This window comes from Stegostoma tigrinum, chromosome 9 (assembly GCF_030684315.1).
Source record: "Stegostoma tigrinum isolate sSteTig4 chromosome 9, sSteTig4.hap1, whole genome shotgun sequence".
Taxonomy (NCBI): Eukaryota; Metazoa; Chordata; class Chondrichthyes; order Orectolobiformes; family Stegostomatidae; genus Stegostoma; species Stegostoma tigrinum.
Window position 1 is genome coordinate 74287683 of NC_081362.1, and position 22128 is coordinate 74309810.

Here is a 22128-nt window from a genome sequence, read left to right on the forward strand (position 1 = left end):
TATGTTGGTTCCTTGAGATATTTGAGGTATACTTGCCTGTATTGTTCTTAATTTCCATGGCGCTGTTGTTCATCACTCCTACTAATATGTGGCAGAGCGGATTGCTGGAGGTGAGTGACTCCTTGTAGACCCCAAGTACATGGTCTACCATTGAATCCATTTAGTGTACTAGTTACCCAAAGCTGAAAAAGACTTTAGAAACAAAAGTAAATAAGAAACCATCAGAGCTTTGATCAAAACTGAAAAAGCCGAGGTTACAGTTAACTACTGGCAGGGAGCAGATGGAATTCCCCTTGCGGTGGCCACATGCTCCAGGGTAGAGTGCAGAGTGGAAATACCATAAAGATAACTGTGCACATGCTGGAAGTAAACGCCTTTATACTTTTATACCAGGTCAAAACCTACAGCGCTTTATAATTATATCTTGGTCAGACTGGATGTGGAGGGCCTCTCAAAGACAGAGCTTCAAACAGATGTGGCTTCACTTGGCGTTTGCATGTATTCAGAATTGAAGATGCTCACATATATAAGGGTTTTCTGTATGACCAGAAAGCCAAAGCCAGACAACCAGGAGGACATTCTAAGCTCCATTTCAACGATTCTTGCAAGCCAGCATAAACGCTTCAGAGTTCAACTAATCCACTTGGGAGTAACTAGTAGATGACACAGGAAAATGGCAATGATTCTTGGGTACAGGTGTTACATGACTATCATTTTTGTAGATGGAAGAATGTCAAAATAGGGCCAAGGACTTCAGCAGACCTACTAATTCACTTGAATATATCAAGCATTTTCCTTTTCATGGCTGGAATGCCATCATATCCATTTAGTAGAGCTAGAGAAATGCATTGACATCTGGTAAATTCAGGGTTACCTCTGCCAGCAGTACCTGCTATTGCTTATTTGTGCTATCTGTTTCAGCTGATGCAAGCCTTCATAAATAGCTGCACGCCTCTCTAGGTTTGAGAAATAGCTACCCTTTTCTTTAGGTTTGTAAATAAGTGCACTGATGCATTGGTGTAATGATGTGGGATTGTCAGCCCCAGGAGAGGTCTCTGAGGTGTCTTCAAGAAGCTCCTACTGCTGAGAAGGCAGCTAGAATAAAGAAGAAAATGACAAGAGTTAGGATGGCAAAAGAAAAATGTACTGATGGAGGACTTCAATTTGGATGAAGATACAATTATTTGTGCTACTGAAGACACACGATAAGCATTTACTGTGCCATGCAGAGCACAATTCAATTCAATGCTTGGTGCTCTCAGAGACCCACTAATTTTGAATGTTTCATCTGTTGCCTGGATAGGGCCACCAGTCTCAACAGCGCTTTGGGGGAAGGTGTAAATGGCTATTTGAGGAGTCACGTAGGGAATTGTGGGACCATGTAGTGATGTCATATAGTGCATAAGAAACTAGATGCAGGGAGAGTGGGGATGTCGAGAATGGGAGGTAATTGACTAGAGCCTGAATTGAGCAGGTACATGTTTAGCTGTTGAAAGTAGGTTAGATGAGCAATCCTATTAATGGAAGCAATGAAGGGAGCAAGCAAAAAAAAATGTCAGAAGTGTGATGAAGATGCAGTGATTAGTATGAATAGCTTAGGAGGAAGAAGATGGACTGAGATAGTGCATGTCAAGAGGTAAGTATAGGCAAAGTTATATTCACCTTTCTTTACCTAGCAATGTAATTGACTTTCTTCTGGCGTTGGGTCCTGATCCTCACGGGCCGTTCCCCTACTAAAACCCCAATATGAATTTCAAGAAGGCTTTCTTGGGCAGGTATTTGACCATTCTCTGGCTAATTTGTGGGGAAACCTCATCTAGTCCTGTCTGCTTCCAAAGAACTGGCTGAAAGCCTGGGGGAGGCCTTACCTCTCTCTATTTTCAGTTATAAATTAAACTGAAAGCTGTATTGGCATTTAATCTTGGCTTTTTCTGATGAAGGGTCTAGGCCCGAAACGTCAGCTTTTGTGCTCCTGAGATGCTGCTTGGCCTGCTGTGTTCATCCAGCCCCACACTGTTATCTTGGATTCTCCAGCATCTGCAGTTCCTATTATCTCTTGGCATTTAATTGATTGACTGCAATCTTCTTTTAAAAGATGTATTCATCCTGTAAGTGATGAGCAGGGACTTCTACTGTAAGTTATAAAGTGCATGAAGGGGGATTTACTGCTGCCAATGAGACAGGATAGCCAGCCTGCAAAGCCTACTTTAATGAGGCAAGATAATTAAAATTGTCCAGGAGCTTGCATATTTTTTTCCAATATCTGGATGCATTATCTGATTCCTCTCCCTATGCACTGATGTTGTCCGCTAAAGTATTTGAGCAAAATCAGTGAAACTTATTCCATTAATTGATTTTGTCAATGGCTTCAACATTGATAAGAATTCTGCTGTTGCTTTTTGTTACTGTGCCAGCTATGAACTGAGAAATAAGAAATCAGGAGGATACTGCACCAGTAGACAACACACAAGATAGAACACACATTCTATTGAAGCTGATGTTTCATACACAGAGCTTCAGTACTTCATAAAATATTTATAATACCTTAGAAGAACAGTATGTTAATTATGTAACAAATTAGCTTCAGTGATTGTTACTAATGATGGAGAAATGTGAATTTTTCAAGCTTTCAGTTGGTCTGTTAAAAAAAAATTCAAAGTCAGGCTTCTTGGGATTCTGATGGCATTAAACAGCTGTGGTAGGTTGACTGCAGTGTTTTTGATTTTGTTCATTTTCTGTTCGTAATCTAATTCACTGAAGGAATGTCAAAATAACAAGTCCAGAGGGTTAGAATGCAGAATATTTTATCTTTGGGATCTAGCTGCAAATCCATGATTGGTTCCGGAAATCTCGTTTCCATTCTTAGTTGGAAAAAGCTGATTGCTATATTCTTAAATCTAGTTCAATTGCTGCATTAAAAGTGGCTAAGCTAAGGGCATTTGAATATAGTGTTAATGCTGTGAATTCTCACGTTAAATAAATTTTAGAACAGCTGCATAGACTAGCTAACTGAATAATGTACTTAAACTCCAGCTAAGATTAATTACTCCTGAGCAATGGATATACACCCCATACTTCCTTCATTTATTGTCCCTTTCAGAATGAATTCAGAATAATTGTGTCAGCTGAAAGAGCAATTTTCTTTCAGTAGACTCTACATTGTCATAATTATACACTATAGCCTTGCCAAATTTTCTCTTTACTTCTCTTTCTATCACAGAGCTAATGATGCTTTTCATGCCAATATTTCTAAAGGTGTCAATCAATGGCCAGTAATTTATTGAAAAGCAAAGTAACTCTGGATGCTGGAGATTTGAAATAAAAACAGCACATGTAGAAAAAAAAACTCTCAGCTAGTCAGGCATTTGCAGGGACAGAAATAGAATTACCGTTTTGAGTCCAATATCTTTGGTGTCCCAAAGAAGAGTCATATTGGACTTGAAACATTAACTCCAAATCTCTCTCCACAGATGCTACGAGAGCTACTGAGTTTCACCAGCATTTTTGTTTTTTTTATTCTTACTGTCCATTATATGTGGGGAAGTTTTGAAAGCAGTGTTTGAAAGCTGGGGAAAGGAAAGCCTGGTGTTGTTTTCATCTAACCTTGACCCAACCTTAACCACATCCTTAACCCAGCCTGAGGTCAGTTGCACCTTGATGAGACCAGTTCTGAATGAGATCAAGCTTGAAACATCTTTGTCCTGTGGGGACTCTTCTGGCGTAACAGACAAGGGAACTAAGGGTTATGAGGAGCAGTGGGATTAAGACCATATTTAGATCAGCAGTAAACCTATTGTATGGTAGAATGGGCTAACAGACCTATATGGCGTACTCCTGTTCCTAATTCCTGTATTCCTCTGTGTGCCTCAGTGACTCACTCTGTCACTACAAGAATGACATTTTTGGTTAATTAAAACAATCATTTTCTTGCATTAATTTTCAAACAGACTCTGTCAACAAAGCAACTCAGACTGGAAAGTTTTACGAACAATAGGGCAAATCCAACTTTTGTCCCCAAGTATACTATACTTACATTCTCTACTTCAGGTTACTTATATACTGGATTTCAGAGCATTATTTTCTGAAGAATTATACTTAATTAATATTTGAGTGAAAAATTATAACCTGTTTCCACCATCTTACCAGGAAATGTTCCATAGATTTACCAGTCACTCATTGAAATAATGGCCCAGATTTTAATTGTTCCTATCTAGTGGAAACTGAACATGGGGGGCAAGTTAACCCTTCCTATCACACTTTCTCATTGCTTTGTCCTGATATAATGTACTACTTTGAACAGCTGTGCAGGATGTCTTTATGGAATCAAGGTTGTGCTTTCAACATACTGACCAAATCTGATGGTGTTAATTAAAGCACACTGTAGAATCATAGGGTCATAGTGTCATACAGCACAGAAACAGACCCTTTGGTCCAACTTGTCCATCCCAATTAAACTTCCCAAACTAAACTAGCCCCATTTGCTTGCATTTGGCCCATATCTCTCTAAACCTTTACTATTCATGTACTTGTCCAAATATCTTTTAAATGTTGTAGCTGTACCTGCATCTACCACCTTCTCTGGCAGTTCATTCCACATATGAACTGCCTTCTGTATGAAAGTGTTGCCCCTCAGGTCCCTTTTAAATCTTTCTCCTATCACCTCAAAACTGTGCACTCTAGTTTTGAACTCCTCTGCCCTAGGGAAAAAAGATTGTTGCTTATCACCTCATCTATGACCCTTCATGATTTAATAAACCTCTATAAGATCATCTTTCAACCTCCATTACTACATTCCAGTGGAAAAATTCCCAGCCTCCAGCCTCTCCTTATCACGCAAACCTGCAATTTCAAACTGATGCCTGAGCCATTCGGAAAGAGGGGCAACTGTTGGTTTCCACCAGGGATTAGCTTTTGCACCTTAAAATTAAGTTTTACATTAATTTTGTGCAACATGAAGTGCCATTCTAACTCTCATAAAAAAAGTATCTGAGTCACCCCTACACGAGGTTACCCACCCCTGCCCTCAGATCAGACTAAGAACTTCCTTCATAAATTGCAACTAGAATCTTTGATTGCAGCAACATCCCTGCTTGTGGCCAGTGCCTCCAAAAACTCCCAGCTTACATCCCCAAGCATCCCCAGTTATTGCCATCAGCTGCAACTTCATTCTGTGGGCCCCATATTTCTACTCCAGCCCATTGACCACACTATTGGCTAGTTGATAGACAAGCGTCTACAGCAGATTAAATGAGGCCCATTCTTTTGGATGAGCAGTTCATTCATGTCCCAAGCCTTGCCAGATTTTTCATGCTTTCACATTTTAACCTTCTTCATTAACATTGGTGGCAGTTAATTATTTTTGTTGGTTTTATATCTCTCATTTATGATCACAAGTTTTTCTTAGCTGGCATTCCAACCTGTCTTTCAGTGAATATCCTGTAGGTCTTAGAATAAACCTTTCTTCTGTGACAGCAGGAGCAGATTTTTCACATACATGCAATCAACATGAGGATAGCTATATATGTTAGCAGAAGGTCTGAGATAAAGTTGCAATGGACTACTGCCCTCAGTCATTATGTAAATATGCCTGTCTTGTTGGAATAAAGTTCTTGTATCGGCAGTGTCTGATTGAAGAGAATTTTAAACTCATCTTGATGTTCTCATTTCCAAATCCTTTCTGCGTAGAAATCTTTTGTTGAATCAACTTGTTTGGATGTATTATAAACACCTCCATGACCATCACATTCTGAATGTGATGTGAGTTCAGAACATCTGGCCTAGAAGTAGTGACATTACCACTCTGCCACAAGAATTGATATGAGACCAGAAGACCATTAACAATAGGAATAGGTGTAGGCCATTCGGCACCTTGAGTCAGCATCATTCAATAGGATCAAGTCTGATCCAACATTCCTCATGACCACTTTTCCTGCATTTTCCCTGTAACCCTTGATTTCCCTACTAATCAAGATTCTATCTCAGTCTTAAGTATACACAAGCACTCTGTCCCATAGTGCTCTGTGGCAAAGTGTTCCAAAGACTCACAACCCTCCGAGAAAAGAAGTTCTTCTTCATTTAAGTCTTAAGTTGGCACCTCTTTATTCTGTGACTATGACTTCTGATCTGAGACTCCCCCATGAGAGGAAGCATCCTCTCATATGTAAACTGTCATTTCTCTTAAAAAAGCTATATGTTTCAATGAGATCACCTCTCATTCTTCAAAATTCGAAAGAGTAGAGTCTCAGCTGGTTCAATCTTTGTTCATCACACTATCCCTCCCCACCAGAGATCATTCTAGTGAACATGATATTGGTTTTGTTTTTTGTATTGATGGCTTTTGCTGGTTGTTTATCATGAATAATTATTTCCAGATGTCCTTAGCAGTTTTTTGTGATGCACTTTTATTGACTACTTCTAATGACTATGTTTCTCACTTGTTTAGCATTGACATATTAACAGTTTTATGAATTAAGAATTCCAGTCAATCCGATTCAAGTTTATTAAATGTGTAATTGAAAGTGTATGCAAATGTGTATCTGTATAAATGTTTATATAGTTTGCCACTTAAACAAGAGATGTATTGATAATTTTCTGTGAATGTGATGTAGTCTGCAAACTCAAAGTAAAAATGGAACCATTTCATGCTTTAGAATTAGTAAGAAAATTAAGTAATGATGAAAGCCAAATACATGCCATTTATGCCTTTCATGTATTTAAATCTTCTTCCTACATTTTTTACTTCTCTTAGGTTGGCACGCTACGATTTTGTGGCACCACTGAATTTGCCAGTGGCCAGTGGGCAGGGATTGAGCTGGATGAAGCAGAGGGAAAGAATGATGGAAGTATTTGTGGCATTCAGTATTTTAGCTGTCCCATTAAACACGGTATATATTGTAATTTCTTATTTGTATTTCCAGAACTTGGCTAACGTTTTGCTCCTCAGCTTTACATGCATTCATCTGCCATTGCTTATTTGCTGATTGTATTTGTGAGAGATTGGATAGAATAATTACTTACTAAAAAGAACAAAATATTGGAGCACAAAGAATACAAAATTCTGTGGATAAATTAAGAGGACAATTAAAATATCAGGGTATAAATTAGAGCTAACAGTTTAAAGATAATCCTAAGAAATATAGAAAGTACAGTAAGAAAGCAAAGAGACAGATTAGAGGGCCACAAAAGGAACATGAAAAATGGATTTCAAAGAGCAAAGGGATTTCTAAGCATACTAAAAATAAAGAATAGTTGAAGAGAAGACAGGATCATTCAGAAATCAAAAAGAAAGTCTAATTTTGGATAATCAATGTGTCAATGTATGACAGATATTAATACATACTTTTTATTTGTGCCTACACCTAACTTTAACATAGATATCAGAAGCAAAATTCCTTCTGAAAGTTTTAGCACGACTTAAGTGGGGGTAAATTATTTGTCCTGATGTTTTTGTAGGAAGCTTGAAATAAGATATCCCCGTTATTTGAAACGTTTCCTTAAATGTACAAGCCATGCTATGGGATTGAAGTATAGTCATGTAACATCACTTAGTGAGGAAAGGGCAAACTACATAGTTACAGACCAGTAACATACTGTCAGCTAATAATACAAAATCACTTGGAAGCCATAGTTCAACATTAAATTGGCTTCCATTTTGAAATACATGACAGCCAACAAATGATTATTATAGATAGGTCTCTTTTTGACAGATGTGATAGTTGTTTTGAAGACAGAACCAACAATATTGATAAAGGGAATGAATTACATGTAATGTTTATCAACTTTGAGAAATTTTGATAAAATGACACGAAAACCTTTTAGAGTCATCGGGTTATATAGCATGGAAACAGACCCTTCAGTCCAACTTGTCAGCACCAACCAGATATCCTAAACTGATCTAGTCCTATTTCCCAGCATTTGACCCATATCCCTCTAAATCCTTCCTATTCACATACCAATCCAGATGCCTTTTAAATATTGTAATCATATCAGTCTCCACCACTTTCTCTGGCGACTCGTTCACTACACGCACCACGCTCTGTGTGAAAAAGTTGCCCTTCAAGTCTCTTTTAAATCTTGCCCCTCTTACCTTAAACCTATGCTCTGTAGTTTTGAGCTCACCTATTCTGGGAAGATGACCTTGGGTATTCACTCTACCCATGCCCCTCATGAATTTATAAACCTCTATAAGGCCACTGCTCAGCCTCTGACACTCCAGGGAAAATAGCCCAACCCATTCAGCCTCTCCATATAGCTCAAATTGTCCAATCCAGGTAGCATCCTTGTAAATCTTTTCTGAACCCTTTCAAATTTAACAAAATCTTTCCTATAGCACAGAGACTGGAATTAAATGCAGTTATCTTAAACGTATTCTGCTCCATGATATAAAATAATCTTCAGTAGCAGGACAACAAATTTAGTTAACAGGCAACAAAGAGGCTAAATGTGTAGAAAAGCTAAAATTTGTGTGCAACAGGGCTACCTAATTTTAGTAAAGGTAGCACAATCTGAAAATTTGCTGATGGCAGCAAAGTAAGCTTGCTACATAGTGGAGGTTTGTAAAGAATTACCAGGTGGATGGCAGATGTAACCTAATATGATGCATGGGATAATACAGTGTTATTTGCAACAATAACAATGGGTTCAAAGCTCAGCTGAAAAATGTTGAAGGGTTTGGGCAGTGGACATTGAAATCTAAGCTTTCAAGTACAGAATCACCAAACTCGAAACTCAAAAAGTTGTGACCTCCTCTACATCGGGGAAACCAAGCGGACGCTTGGGGACCGCTTTGCAAAACACCTACGCTCGGTTCGCACTAATCAACTGCACCTCCTAGTCGCGAACCATTTCAACTCCCCCTCCCATTCCTCAGACGACATGTCCATCCTGGGCCTCCTGCAGTGCCACAATGATGCCACTAGAAGGTTGCAGGAACAGCAACTCATATTCCGCTTGTGAACCTTGCATCCCAATGGTATCAATGTGGATTTCACAAGTTTCAAAATCTCTGCTCCCCCTACCGCATCCCAAAACCAGCCCAGCTCGTCCCTGCCTCCCTAACCTGTCCTTCTTCTTACCTATCCCCTCCTCCCACCTCAAGCCCCACCCCGCTCTCCTACCTACTAACCCCATCCTGCCCCCTTAATCTGTCCGTCCTCCCTGGACTGACCTATCTCCTCCCTAACTCTCCACCTACACTCACCTTTACTGGGTCCATCCCTGCCTCTTTGACCTGTCTGTCTCCTCTCCACCTATCTTCTCCTCTGTCCATCTTCTATCCGCCACCCCTTCCGTATTTTTTTCAGGATCCTCTTGCCTCCCCCATTTCTGAAGAATGGTCTGAATCATCAGCCTTCCTGCTCCTCTGATGCTGCTTGACCTGCTGTGTTCATCCAGCTCTACACCTTGTTATCTCAGATTCTCCAGCATCAGCAGTTCTACTATCTCTTGAAACTTGATAACTCTACTTTCTTCCCACATATGCTGGATATCTGCTAAGTTTCATCAGCAGTTTCTGTTTTTTGTTCGGATACATAATTCTCTGAAAGTGTAGAGACAAGTCAATAAAAAAGTCTATAAAAAAGGTCAACAACAATTTATAAGAGCAAAGCGCACACTCATAATTTTAAACTAAACATTGGCTATTAGTGGTTTTGACACCCATTAACGACATGGAGTGTATGCAGTGCAGCTTTACTAGGATGATGCCAGTGAAAGGTATTGACAGTTCTGAGAAAAGACTTGAGATCAAAGCCTTCTGATGTAATTAAGATTAAGATGCTCAGGACACTTTTCTTTACTATTTATGGCAGTGAAATTTTAATTTGGTTAATTTATTAAATAAAATAGGCGTAAGATTTCAGTATCTACCAATGAAGTAGGACTGCAAATTACTAACCTTAAAATTACTGATGATTTGCAAACTTTGCCTTTGAAATAAGTGTGCCAGAATTGTAGGATGTGTGTTTGCTGCAACAATTCCGCATGTAGTGATCTATATTCATTGTACCATCAAGATAAGTGGTAAGCATTTCGCCACAGTCCCAAGGATGGAAACACCGGAAGACATACCCAGGGAACACTCTAATTCAACTGCTAATGTTTCGCTTAGGTTCAGGCGGCATGGTTAAATAATGCATACCTCTATGTGGTCTTTAAGGCAGAGAAGGATATCTTGAAAATTGATGATAAAGTAAAATCTGTAAAAAAGCTTCTTTGGAATTTGCAATTAATGTAGAGGGCTTTTGAGGGACTGTTATTCCAGATGAATTCTGTAGTGGCAGATCTTTTCTAAGTATTTTTATTTCCTTTAAGGGATTTTTGCACCACTTTCCAAGATTAGCAAAGTACCCATGGTAAAAAAGAGTGTAACAAGGACATCAAGTAAAACGTCAACTCCTGTCCGATCACAAAAAATTGATTTGTCGCGTGTTACATCAAAAGTTAACACAGGTAGGGAGAAGTCTGCCATGGTAAATAAATTAGGTATTAATCATAAAAAAAGTGTTTGTTTTGGCTTTGTTGAAGATTATAATTTTTTCATTTTTTTTAATCTATCATGTCATTACTTGATAAAGGGTGTACTGATAATATCATTAACTTATTTAAGCCCTTCCTTTTATGTTTTTTTTTTCTTTTCTCTTGTAGTGATTGCACTTAATATTGCTTTCCTTAAAAAGGGTAGCAATTTCTAACATAAGTTGCTAGGATGAGGACTGTTGAATGGTGATAACTGTAGCAAGATCAATCCAACTGATTATTTTTGAGGTAACAGGAGTCAGGACTGCTTTAACTGATAAAGTACTTTACTTTTGAATATACTTGTTGGCTGGTATTTTCCATTTTGAAGTTAAAGCATGGCATCAAGGATGTTGGCTGGCGTGTAACTGCCAATGCCTGGAGCAACTTATTTCACATGATTATGTGCTTCTTAGCTCATTATCCATGCAAGCGAGATGTTGCATGAGTTTACAGCAAATTACATGGCAGGTAAGCAGGAGATTCTGACCATTCTGGGATTGTAGATCTGGTGCCAAATTTAAAGGATAACAAAGTGTGGAGCTGGATGAACACAGCAGGCCAAGCAGCATCTCAGGAGCTCCTGAGATGCTGCTTGGCCTGCTATGTTCATCCAGCTCCACACTTTGTTATCTTGGATTCTCCAGCATCTGCAGTTCCCATTATCTCTGATCCAAATTTAAAGGACACCACTTCACTTGCCAGAAGCCAGGAACTTCCTGTCAGTCTGTGGTGGCCATTTAAATGCAAAGGATATCCCAGGTATGACTGATTCTTTCCATACGTGAAATATTTCGTGGATTTGTGTGAGATTATCCATTTTGGATGGAGGAATAGAAAGACAAATTATCTATATGGGAAGAAACTTAAGAATGCTTTGGTGTGGAGTGATCTCGGTGTTCTTGTGCATGAATCTAAAATGCAGATACAGCAGGTTATAAGGAAGACAGTTTTATATTTTGACATTTATTGTTAAAAGAATAGAGTGTGAAAGTGAAGAAGTGTTACTGCAATTGTACAAGGCATTATTGAAACCATATCTGGAGTTCTGCATAGAATTTTGATCCCCTTACTTGAGGAAGGATGCAGTTGTATTGGAGGCAGTTCAGAGAAATTTTGCTCGATTTGTTCCAGAGATGAGGAGTTTATCTTACAAAGTTGGATTGTGTAGTTTAGGCCTGTACTCTCTTGAGTTTAGAAGAATGTGAGGAAATCCAGGAGAGGTATATAAGATGGTAAGGGGGATTGCCAAAGTAGATGTAGAGAGGATCTTTCTTCATATGGGGCAATCTAGAACCAAAAGTTTAGAAGAAGTCAAAGGGTAGTGCTGGCTCGAAGGGCTGAATGGCCTACTCCTGCACCTATTGCCTATTGTCTATTTTAAGATCGGGGTAGCAGATTTAAAATAAAAATGAAGAGAAATTACTTTTGTCAAAGGATTATGAATTTGTGGAATTAACTATCCCAGACTGTGGTGGATGCTGGTACATTGAGTAAATTTAAGGAGGAAATAGATAGATTTATGATCAGTAATGGGTTGAAAGATTATGGAAAACAGGCAGAAAACTGGAGTTGAGACTGAGAAGAGATCAGCCTGAGGGGCTGAATTGCCTTCTTCTGTTCCAAGTTCTCATGTTCTTACGTTCCTTTGTACTTGCCTCACATCTGCAACTCCAGCAGGAATGACTGTATAAGCTTTCGGAAAAATAAAACCTGGCTGATTTTCCTGCATGTTTATGATTTCGAGCGCTCTGAGGTCACATAGTTGATCAGTAGTACTCTGTATTTCCTGGGAACTGCCATTCAACATGTGCTCCCATGCCTTGGTAGTCCTGCCAAGATGCATCACCTTTCACTTTTTGGAATTAAATTCCAATTGATACAGTTCAATCAATCTCACCACCCACGTTGCTTCATTGTCTAAGGGTTTCCTCATCGCTGTTTACCACACCATCAATTTTCATGTCATCTGAGAACTTACTAACTGCATCTTCTACATTCATGTCTAGAGCTTAAATGTACACAACAAACAGCAAGGCACTCAGCACCAATCTGTGTGATTATGCCACTGCACACAGGCTTCAGTCATAATGACATCCTTTGACCATTGCCACTAAATCAATTCTTGACCCAGCTACCAAATTGCCCTGGATCCTGCCTCTTAACCAGTTTTCAGTGTGAGACTTTGTCAAAAATATCACTGGGGCCCATATATGTCTCCCTCTTACAATGCCATGCTGACCATCCTTGAGTAGTTCTTGTGTTTCTTACAGGAGATTAAATTTGTCCCTTACATTCTTTCCAATAGTTTTTCCACCGCAGTTGTTAGACTGTCTGGCCTGGAGTTTCCTGGTTTATTGTTACCACTCTGTTTAAACAGTAGTACCACATCAGCTGTCCTCCAGTCCTCTTGTGGGCAGAGAAGATTTGAAAAATGCCAAAGCATTTGAAATCATCTTCCTTGGCTCTTATAGCTGCCTTGGATATCTTGCACTGGATACTTATTGTTTTTGAATGCTGCACGTAAGTTTAGATTTCTAAACAGGCTTCCACCTGACTATAGAGTGATTTGAAAAGGGCAGTGATCAGGTATGTATTTCATTTCTTTCACCTATACGTTCTTATTCTTGGAAGGTGGGCATCATTCGTTGACAATGCTAGCATTTATTTTTATTTTTTGTCCCCAATTGCCCATGAGAAGGCGATGTTTTCCTGGAGAAAACGTGTAAGGTATGAACTTTTATGATTGTGATTCATCAAAGAGCAGTGGTCTATTATCAAGTCAGCTTGGAGGGGAAACTTAGGGATGATTGCTTTTCCGTGCAACTGTTGACCTTGTCCTTCTCTCGAGGGAGGTGATGGCTTAGTGGCATTATCGCTAGACCATGAATCCATAACGTCACATAATGTTCTGGGGACCTGGAGTTGAATTCTGCCACAGCAGATGATGGAATTTGAATTCAATAAAAATATCTAGAATTAAGAATCTACTGATGACCATGAGGCCATTGTCAGTTGTTGTAAAAACCCATCTGGTTCTCTGATGTTCTTCAGGGAAGGAAATCTGCCATCCCCACCTGATCTGGCCGAGATGTGACTCCAGACGCACAACAATGTGGTTGACTCTCAGTTGCCCTCTGAAATGGCCTAGCAGGGTATTCAGTTGTATCAAGTACTACAAAGTCTCAAAGAAATGGAACCAAATGGATCATCAGGCATTGACCAAGGCAGGGGAAAAGATAATGGCAGGAACAGCCCAGTTGACCCTGCAAAGTTTGCCTTGCTAACATCTGGAGGCTGGTGCCAAAATTGGGAGAGCTGTCTTACAGACTAGTCAAGCAACAGCCTATATTGTCATACTCAAGGAATCATACCTTACAGATCTCTCAGATGCCACCATCACTATTCTTGGATATATCCTGTTCAACTGGCAGGACAGACCCAGCAGAGGTAGCAGCACAGGGATATATAGTTGGGAGGGAATTACTCAAGCAGCCCTCAACATTGACTCCTGACTTTATGAAGTTTCATGACATCAGGTTAAACATGGGCAAAGAAACCTCCTCCTGATTACCATGTATGGCCTCCCTCGGCAGATGAATCTCTATTCCTCCATGTTGAACAACACCTGGAGGAAGCACTGACGATGACAAGGGCACAAAACACACTCTGAGTGGGGGATTTCAATGTCCACCACCAAGAGTGGCTCAACAGTAGTTTCCATTTTTGCAGCAGCAGCTCGAGCGGTGAGAACGAGGACGAGGCTGCCGAGAAGGTAAGTTTCCCATTTAAATACTTACCTCATGGTATCAGCGGCCTCCATTTTTGCAGCAGCAGCGGGAGCGGTGAGAGCGAGGACCAGGGGGCTGCCGAGAGAAGGTAAGTTCTTCAAGTCGACAGCAGAGCTGCATGGGAGTGGTCGAATTGCTGTCTGGGAAGGTGAGTGAACTGATATATTTGGGCAGTGGCTAACCAAAACTGTACACGTGTAGTGTCTCCCACCCATCCTCCTCCTCTAACCCAAAAAAAAGACTTTGTGGTGTTTTGATAGGTCAAGATTTTCTTTTTTTTTTAATCGTGGGCTGGTAAGTAGAGTGATTGGTAAAAAGTTTTTCATTTCATTTATCCAGTATTTGATTTTATAGTAGGACTAATCTAAGCTTAAGAGTAAAAATGGCAGGAGACCTGTGTTATGCTCCTCTTGCTCAATGTGGGACCTCAGGGACGCGGCTGATGTCCCTGACTCCTACATGTGCAGGAAGTGTGTCCAGCCGCAGCTCTTGTTAGACCGCATGACGACTCTGGAGCTGTGAATGGACTAACTTTGGAGCATCTGCAATGCTGAGGAAGTCGTAGATAGCACGTTCAGCAAATTGGTCACACCGCAGATTAGGATTGCTGAGGGAGAAAGGGAATGGGTGACCAAAAGGCAGAGAAAAAGCAGGAAGGCAGTTCAGGTGTCCCCTGCGGTCATCCTCCTCCTTGGATACTGTTGGGTGAGATGGCTCACCAGGGGAAGGCAGCAGTAGCCAGGTTCATGGCACTGCGGCTGGCTCTGCTGTACAGAAGGGTGGGAAAAAGAGTGGAAGCGCTATAGTCATAAAGAACTCGATTACAAGGAGAGGAGATAGGCGGTTCTGTGGTCGAAAATGAGACTCATAGATGGCATGTTGCCTTCCAGGTGCACGGGTCAGGGATGTCTCAGATCGACTGCAGGACATTCTGAAGGGGGAGGGTGAACAGCCAGCTGTCGTGGTGCTTATAGGCACCAATGATATAGGTAATAAATGGGATGAGGTCCTACAAGCAGAATTTAGGAAGTTAGAAGCCAAGTTAAAAAGTAGGACCTCAGAGGTGGTAATATCAGGATTGCTACCAGTGCCATGTGCTATTCAGAGTAGAAATGAAAGAAGAGGCAGGATAAATGAGTGGCTTGAGAGATGGTGCAGGAGGGAGGACTTCAGATTTTTGGGACATTGGGACCTGTCATCGGGGAGTTGAGACTATTACAAGTCGGACGGTCTACATCTGGGCAGGACCAGAACCAATGTCCTAGGGGGTGCTTTTGCTAATGCTGTTGGGGAGGGTTTAAACTGATGTGGCAGGGGGATAAGTACCAAATAAGGAGGTTAGTGGACAGTAAGGAGGTAGTAACTAAAGCCTGTAAAGAATTAGATAATGAAGTCAGTGTGACTAAGGGAAAGCGGAGGCAGAGAACAGATGATGAACGCAAACGGACAGGTGGTCTGAGGTGCATTTGTTTTAATGCGAGAAGTGTAGTAGGTAAGGCAGGTGAACTTAGGGCTTGGATTAGTACCTGGGAGTATGATGTTATTGCTATTACTGAGACTTGGTTGAGGGCAGGGCAAGATTGGCACCTAAATATCCCAGGATATAGATGCTTCAGGCGGGGTAGAGAGGGTGGTAAAAGGGGTGGAGGAGTTGCATTACTGGTCAAAGAGGATATCACAGCTGTGTTGAAGGAGGGCACGATGGAGGACTCAAGCAGTGAGGCAATATGGGCAGAGCTTAGAAATAGGAAGGGTGCGGTAACAATGTTGGGGCCATACTACAGGCCTCCTAACAACGAGCGTGAGATAAAGTACAAATATGTAGACAGATTATGCAAAAATTTTGGAGCGACAGGGTGGTGGCGATGAGAGATTTTAATTTTCCCAACATTGACTGGGATTCACTTAGTGTTAGGGGTTTAGATGGAGCAGAATTTGTAAGGAGCATCCAGGAGGGTTTTCTAGAGCAGCATGTAAATAGTCCAACTCAGGAAGGGGCCATACTGGACCTGGTGTTGGGGAATGAGCCTGGCCAGGTGGTTGAAGTTTCAGTAGGGGATTACTTTGGGAATAGTGATCACAATTCTGTAAGTTTTAGAATACTGATGGACAAAGATGAGAGTGGCCCTAAAGGAAGAGTGCTAAATTGGGGGAAGGCTGACTGTAGCAAAATCTGGCAGGAGCTGGGGAATGTGGATTGGGAGCAACTGTTTGAGAGTAAATCTACATTTGATATTTGGGAGGCTTTTAGAGAGAGGTTGATTAGGGTGCAAGACAGACATGTCCCTGTGAAAATAAGGGATAGAAAGGGCAAGATTAGGGGACATGGATGACAAGTGAAATTGTGAGACTAGCAAAGAGGAAAAAGGAAGCATACATAAGGTCTAGGCGACTGAAAACAGACGAAGCTTTGGAAGAATATCGGGAAAGTAGGACCAATCTGAAAGGAGGAATTAAGAGGGCTAAAAAGGGTCATGAAATATCTTTAGCAAACAGGGTTAAGGAAAATCCCAAAGCCTTTTATTCGGACATAATGAGCAAGAGGGTAACTAGGGAAAGGGTTGGCCCACTCAAGGACAAAGGAGAGAAGCTATGCAAGGAGTCAGAGAAAATAAGTGAGATTCTTAATGAGTACTTTGGGTCGGTATTCACCAAGAAGAGGGACATGATGGATGTTGAGGTTAGGGATGGATGTTTGATTACTCCAGGTCAAATTGGCATAAGGAAGAGAGAAGTGTGGGATATTCTGAAAGGAATTAGGGTGGACGTGTCCCTAGGCCTGGATGGGATCTATCCCAAGTTACTGAGGGAAGCAAGAAAGGCAATAGCTGGGGCCTTAACAGATATCTTTTCAGAATCCTTGAGCACAGGTGAGGTCCCAGAGGACTGGAGAATTGCTAATGTCCCCTTGTTTAAGAAGGGTAGCAAGGATAATCCAGGTAATTAAAGACCGGTGAGCCTGACGTCAGTGGTGGGGAAGCTGCTGGAGAAGATACTGAGGGATAGGATCTATTTACATTTAGAAGAAAATGGGCTTATTAGTGATAGGCAGCATGGTTTTGTGCAGGGAAGGTCATGTCTTAACAACTTCATAGAATTATTTGAGGAAGTTACAGAGTTGATAGATGAGGGAAGGACTGTACATGTCATATACATGGACTTCAGTAAAGTGTTTGATAAGATTCCCCATTTTAGGCTAATGGAGAAAGTGAAGTTGCATGGGGAAAGGGAGTACTTGTTAGATGGATAGAGAATTGGCTGGGCAACAATAGACAGAGAGTTGAAGTGGAAGAGAGTTTCTCAAAATGGAGAACTGTGACCAAGGTTGTTCCACAGGGATCTGGGTTGCGACCACTGTTGTTTATGATATATGTAAATGATCTGGAGGAAGGTATAGATGGTCTGATTAGCAAGTTTGCAGATGGCACTAAGATTGGTGGAGTAGCAGATGGTGAAGGGGACTGTCGGACAATGCAGCAGAATATAGACGGATTGGAGAATTAGGCAGAGAAATTTCAGATGGAGTTCAATCCAGGCAAATGGGAGGTGAGGAATTTTAGAAGATTCAATTCAAGAGCGAACTATACGCTAAATGGAAAAGCCCTGGGGAGAAATGATGCACTGAGGCATCTGGGTGTTCAGGTCCATTGTGCCCTGAAGGTGGCAATGCAGATAGATAGAGTGGTCAAGCTGCATATGGCATGCTTTCGTTCATCGGATGGGGTTTTGAGTACGAGAGTTGGCAGGTCATGTTATGTTGTACTTGGTTCGACCACATTTGGAATACTGCGTACAGTTCTGGTCACCACATTACCAGAAGGATGTGGATGCTTTGGAGAGGGTGCAGAGGAGATTCACCAGGATGTTGCCTGGTATGGAGGGCACTAGCTATTAAGAGAGGTTGAGTAGATTGGGATTATTTACTTTAGAAAGACGGAGGTTGAGGGGGGCCCTGATTGAGGTCTACAAAATCATGAGAGGTATAGACAGGGTAGATAGCAAGAAGCTTTTTCCCAGAGTGGGGGACTCAATTACTAGGGGTCACGATTTCATGGTGAGTGGGGAAAAGTTTAAGGGAGATATACGTGGAAAGTTCTTTACGCAGAGGGTGGTGCGTGCCTGGAAAGCATTGCCAGCGAAGGTGGTAGAGGCGGGCACGATAGCGTCATTTAAGGTGTATCTAGACGGATACATTAATGGGCAGGGAGCAGAGGGATACAGATCCTTGGAAAATAGGCAACAGGTTTCCATAAAGGATCTGGATCACTGCAGGCTCAGGGGACCTGTTCCTGTGCTGTAATTTTCTTTGTTCTTTGTCCTTATTGTTTGCACTGGTTGAGTCCTTAAATACATAACTTCTAGACTGGGTCTGCAGCAGGTGACAAGGGAACCAGCAAAAGGGAAAAACCATACTTGACCTCATCCTTACCAATCTTCTGGCTGCAGATGCTATTGGTAAGTGTGACCACCACACATCCACATGGAGATGAAGTCCCACCTTCACATTGAAAAAAACCTCCATTGTGATGTGTGGCATGCAAGTCGACTTTTTTGGTAGCTTCACAAGACTGACACCTCTTTTTACTTATGCCTGGTGCAGCACAGCAGCAGAATTGTACTCCAGCACAATCTGCAACCTCATGGCCTGGCATATCCCCACTACACCATTTCCATCAAGCCAGGGGATCAACCTTGGTTCAACGGAGATTGCAGGAGGGCATGCCAGGAGCAACACCAGCCATACCTATAAATGAGGTGTCAGCCTGGTGAAGCTATCAAAAAAGACTACTTGCATGCCAATTAACATAAGCAGCAAAAGATATACAGAGCTAACTGATCTCACGAGCATCAGATCAGATCTAAATTTTGTAGTCCTGCTACGTCCAGTCATGAATTGTGGTGTACAATTAAACAACTTATTGGAGGAGGAGGCTCCACAAATATCCCCATCCTCTGTGATGGAAGAGCTCAGCACTTCAGTGCAAAAGATAAGGCTGAAACATTTGCAGCAATCTTCAGCCAGAAGTGCCAAGTGGATGGTCCATCTCGGCCTCCTCCAGTGGTCCCCAACATTACAGATACCAGTCTTCAGCTAATTCGATTCACTCCACATGATATCAAGAAACGGTTGGAGACACTGGATACTGCAAAGGCGGTGGGCTCTGACAACATTCTAGTAATAGTACTGAAAACTTGTGCTCCAGAACTTGCCACTCCTAGCCAGGCATTTCCAGTATAGTTGCAATGCTACCATCTACCTGACAATGCGGAAAATTCCCCAGATATATCCTGTGTACAAAAATCGGGACAAATCCAGCCAATTACTGCTAAATCAGTCTCTCATCAGTAAAGCGAAGAAAGGTATTATCAACAACGTTGTCAAGCCGCACCAGCTGAGCAATGGCCTGCTCAGTGACGCCCAGTTTGGGTTCTGCTGGGGCCACACAGCTCCTGATAATCATTATAGCGTTTGTTCAAACATGGACAAAATAATTGAATTCTAGAGGTGAGTTGAGAGTGACAGACTTTGACATCAAGGCTGCATTCGACCGAGTATGATATCAAAGAGCCCTAGCAAAACTGGAATCAGTGGGTCCGGAGGCAAACTGCCCACTGTTTGAAGTCATACGTAGAAAGTAGGAAGATGGCTGTGGTAGTTGGAGGTCAATCATCTCAGCTCCAGGACATTTTTGCAGGAGTTCCTAGGTGTAATGTCCTAGGCCCAACCATTTTCAGCGGCTTCATTAATGACCTTCCCTTTATCATAAGGTCAGAAGTGTGGATGTTCACTGATGATTGCACAATGTTCAGCACCATTTGCAACTCCTCAGATACTGAAGTAGTCCATGCTCAAATGCAACAAGATCTGGACAATATCCAGGCTTGGGCTGACAAATGGCAGTAACATTTGCACAACACAAATACCAGGTTATGGCCGTCATTAATAAGAAACAATCTAACCACTAACCCTTGACATTCAATGCTGTTATCATCATTGAATCCTCCTTTATCAACATTTTGGGGGTTACCGTTGACCAGTAACTGAACTGAACTGAACTCACCATGTAAACACAGTGGCTATAACAGCAGGTCAGAACTGGGAAAATACTGCAGTGAGTAATTCACCTCCTGACTACCCAAAGACACAACTCTGGAGGACAGTGGAATATTCAGCACTTGCCTGGATGAGTGCAGCCCCAGCAACACTCAAGAAGTTTGACATATCCAGGACAAAGCAGCCTACATGATTGGCACCTCTTCCATAAGCACCCACTCCCTCCACCACTAATGCTCAATAGCAGCAAGGTGGATTATTGCCTGCACCGCAGAAGTTCACCAAAACTCCTGAGATAACACCTTCCAAACCCACAGCAACTTCCAGAAAGTCGAGCGCAGCAAATACATGGAAACACCACCACCTTCAAGTCCCCCTCCAAACCCTTCACCATCCTGACCTAGAAATATGTCACCATTCCTTCAGTGTCGCTGGGTCAAAATCCAGGAATTTCCTTCTTTTAGGCATTGTGGGTCAACCTACAGCAGGGGGACTGCAGCAATTCAAGGTGGCAGCTCACCACCACTTTCTCAAGGGCAACTAGGAATGGATAATAAATACTGGCCAGCCAGCAATGTCCATATCTCATAAATGAATAAAACACCTCAGCAGGGCAGAGCTGGTAAGAACTGCCAATGCTGGAGTCTGAGATAACACACTGTGGTGCTGGAGGAACACGGTAGGTCAGGCAGCATCAGAGGAGCAGGAAAGCTGACATTTCGAGTCAGGACCCTTCTTCAGAAGAAGGGTCTGAATTTCTGAAGAAGGGACCCGACCCAAAATGGAATCCAAGTGGAAACTTGAGGACCACTTTGCGGAACACCTATGCTCAGTTCACAATAAACAACCGCACTTCCCAGTCCCGAACCATTTCAACGCCCCCTCGCATTCCTTAGACGATATGTCCACCCTGGGCCTCCTGCAGTGCCACAATGATGCCACCTGAAGGTTGCAGGAACAGCAACTCATATTCCGCTTGGGAATCCTGCATTCCAATGGTATCAATGTGGATTTCACAAGCTTCAAAATCTCCCCTCCCCTCACTGCATCCCAAAACCAGCCCAGATCATCCCCGCCTCCCTAATCTGTTCTTCCTCTCACCTATCACCTCCTCCCACCTCAAGCCGCACCTCCATTTCCTGCTTACTAACCTCATCCCACCTCCTTGACCTGTCCGTCGTCCCCAGACTGACCTATCCCCTCCCTACCTCCCCACCTATACTCTCCTCTCCACCTATCTTCTCCTCTATCTATCTTCGATCCGCCTCCCCCTCTCTCCCTATTTATTTCGGAACCCTCTCCCCATCCCACTTTTCTGATGATAGGTCTAGACCTGAAACGTCAGCTTTTGTGCTCCTAAGATGCTGCTTAGCTTGCTGTGTTCATCCAGCTGCACACTTTGTTATCCCAAAATGTTAGCTTTCCTGTTCCTCTGATGCTACCTGGCCTCCTGTGTTCCTCCAGCTCCATACTGTGTTATCACAGCAGTATGGAGGTTGCTTGTTTGGGATGTAGCTTCATATTTAACATTTCTTGGAGAATTTAGACTTTGAAGGATTGTGGAAAAAGTTACTTGTTTGAAGTTTTGTGGAAATACATGAAATGGTTTCTTTAAAAGAGGTCATTCAAAGTTCACTGTGAATTTAGGAGACTATCTTTTCAAGGTTTCCTAGAATTCACATGACAACTGGTTATCCTGCTATAGACAGATGTTGAGGCTGTTTAAACTGTGACTGGGTGCTTCTATATCTGGAATTAGTTGGGTAA

The 22128-nt window shown here is 41.9% G+C and overlaps 1 protein-coding gene across 4 annotated transcripts in view; it reads left to right on the forward strand.

The window, feature by feature from the left end:
* LOC125454947 (CAP-Gly domain-containing linker protein 4-like) overlaps nt 1–22128 on the forward strand; it is a 265594-nt gene that overhangs the window by 125593 nt on the left and 117873 nt on the right. For 3 of the 4 annotated variants that reach the window (XM_048536323.2, XM_059648632.1, XM_059648634.1), the window contains 2 exons: nt 6749–6884; nt 10312–10449. In XM_048536323.2, the coding sequence (XP_048392280.1) occupies nt 6749–6884; nt 10312–10449 (274 nt within the window). The remainder of the gene's footprint in view (nt 1–6748; nt 6885–10311; nt 10450–22128) is intronic. The other variant, XM_059648633.1, reaches the window with a different exon arrangement.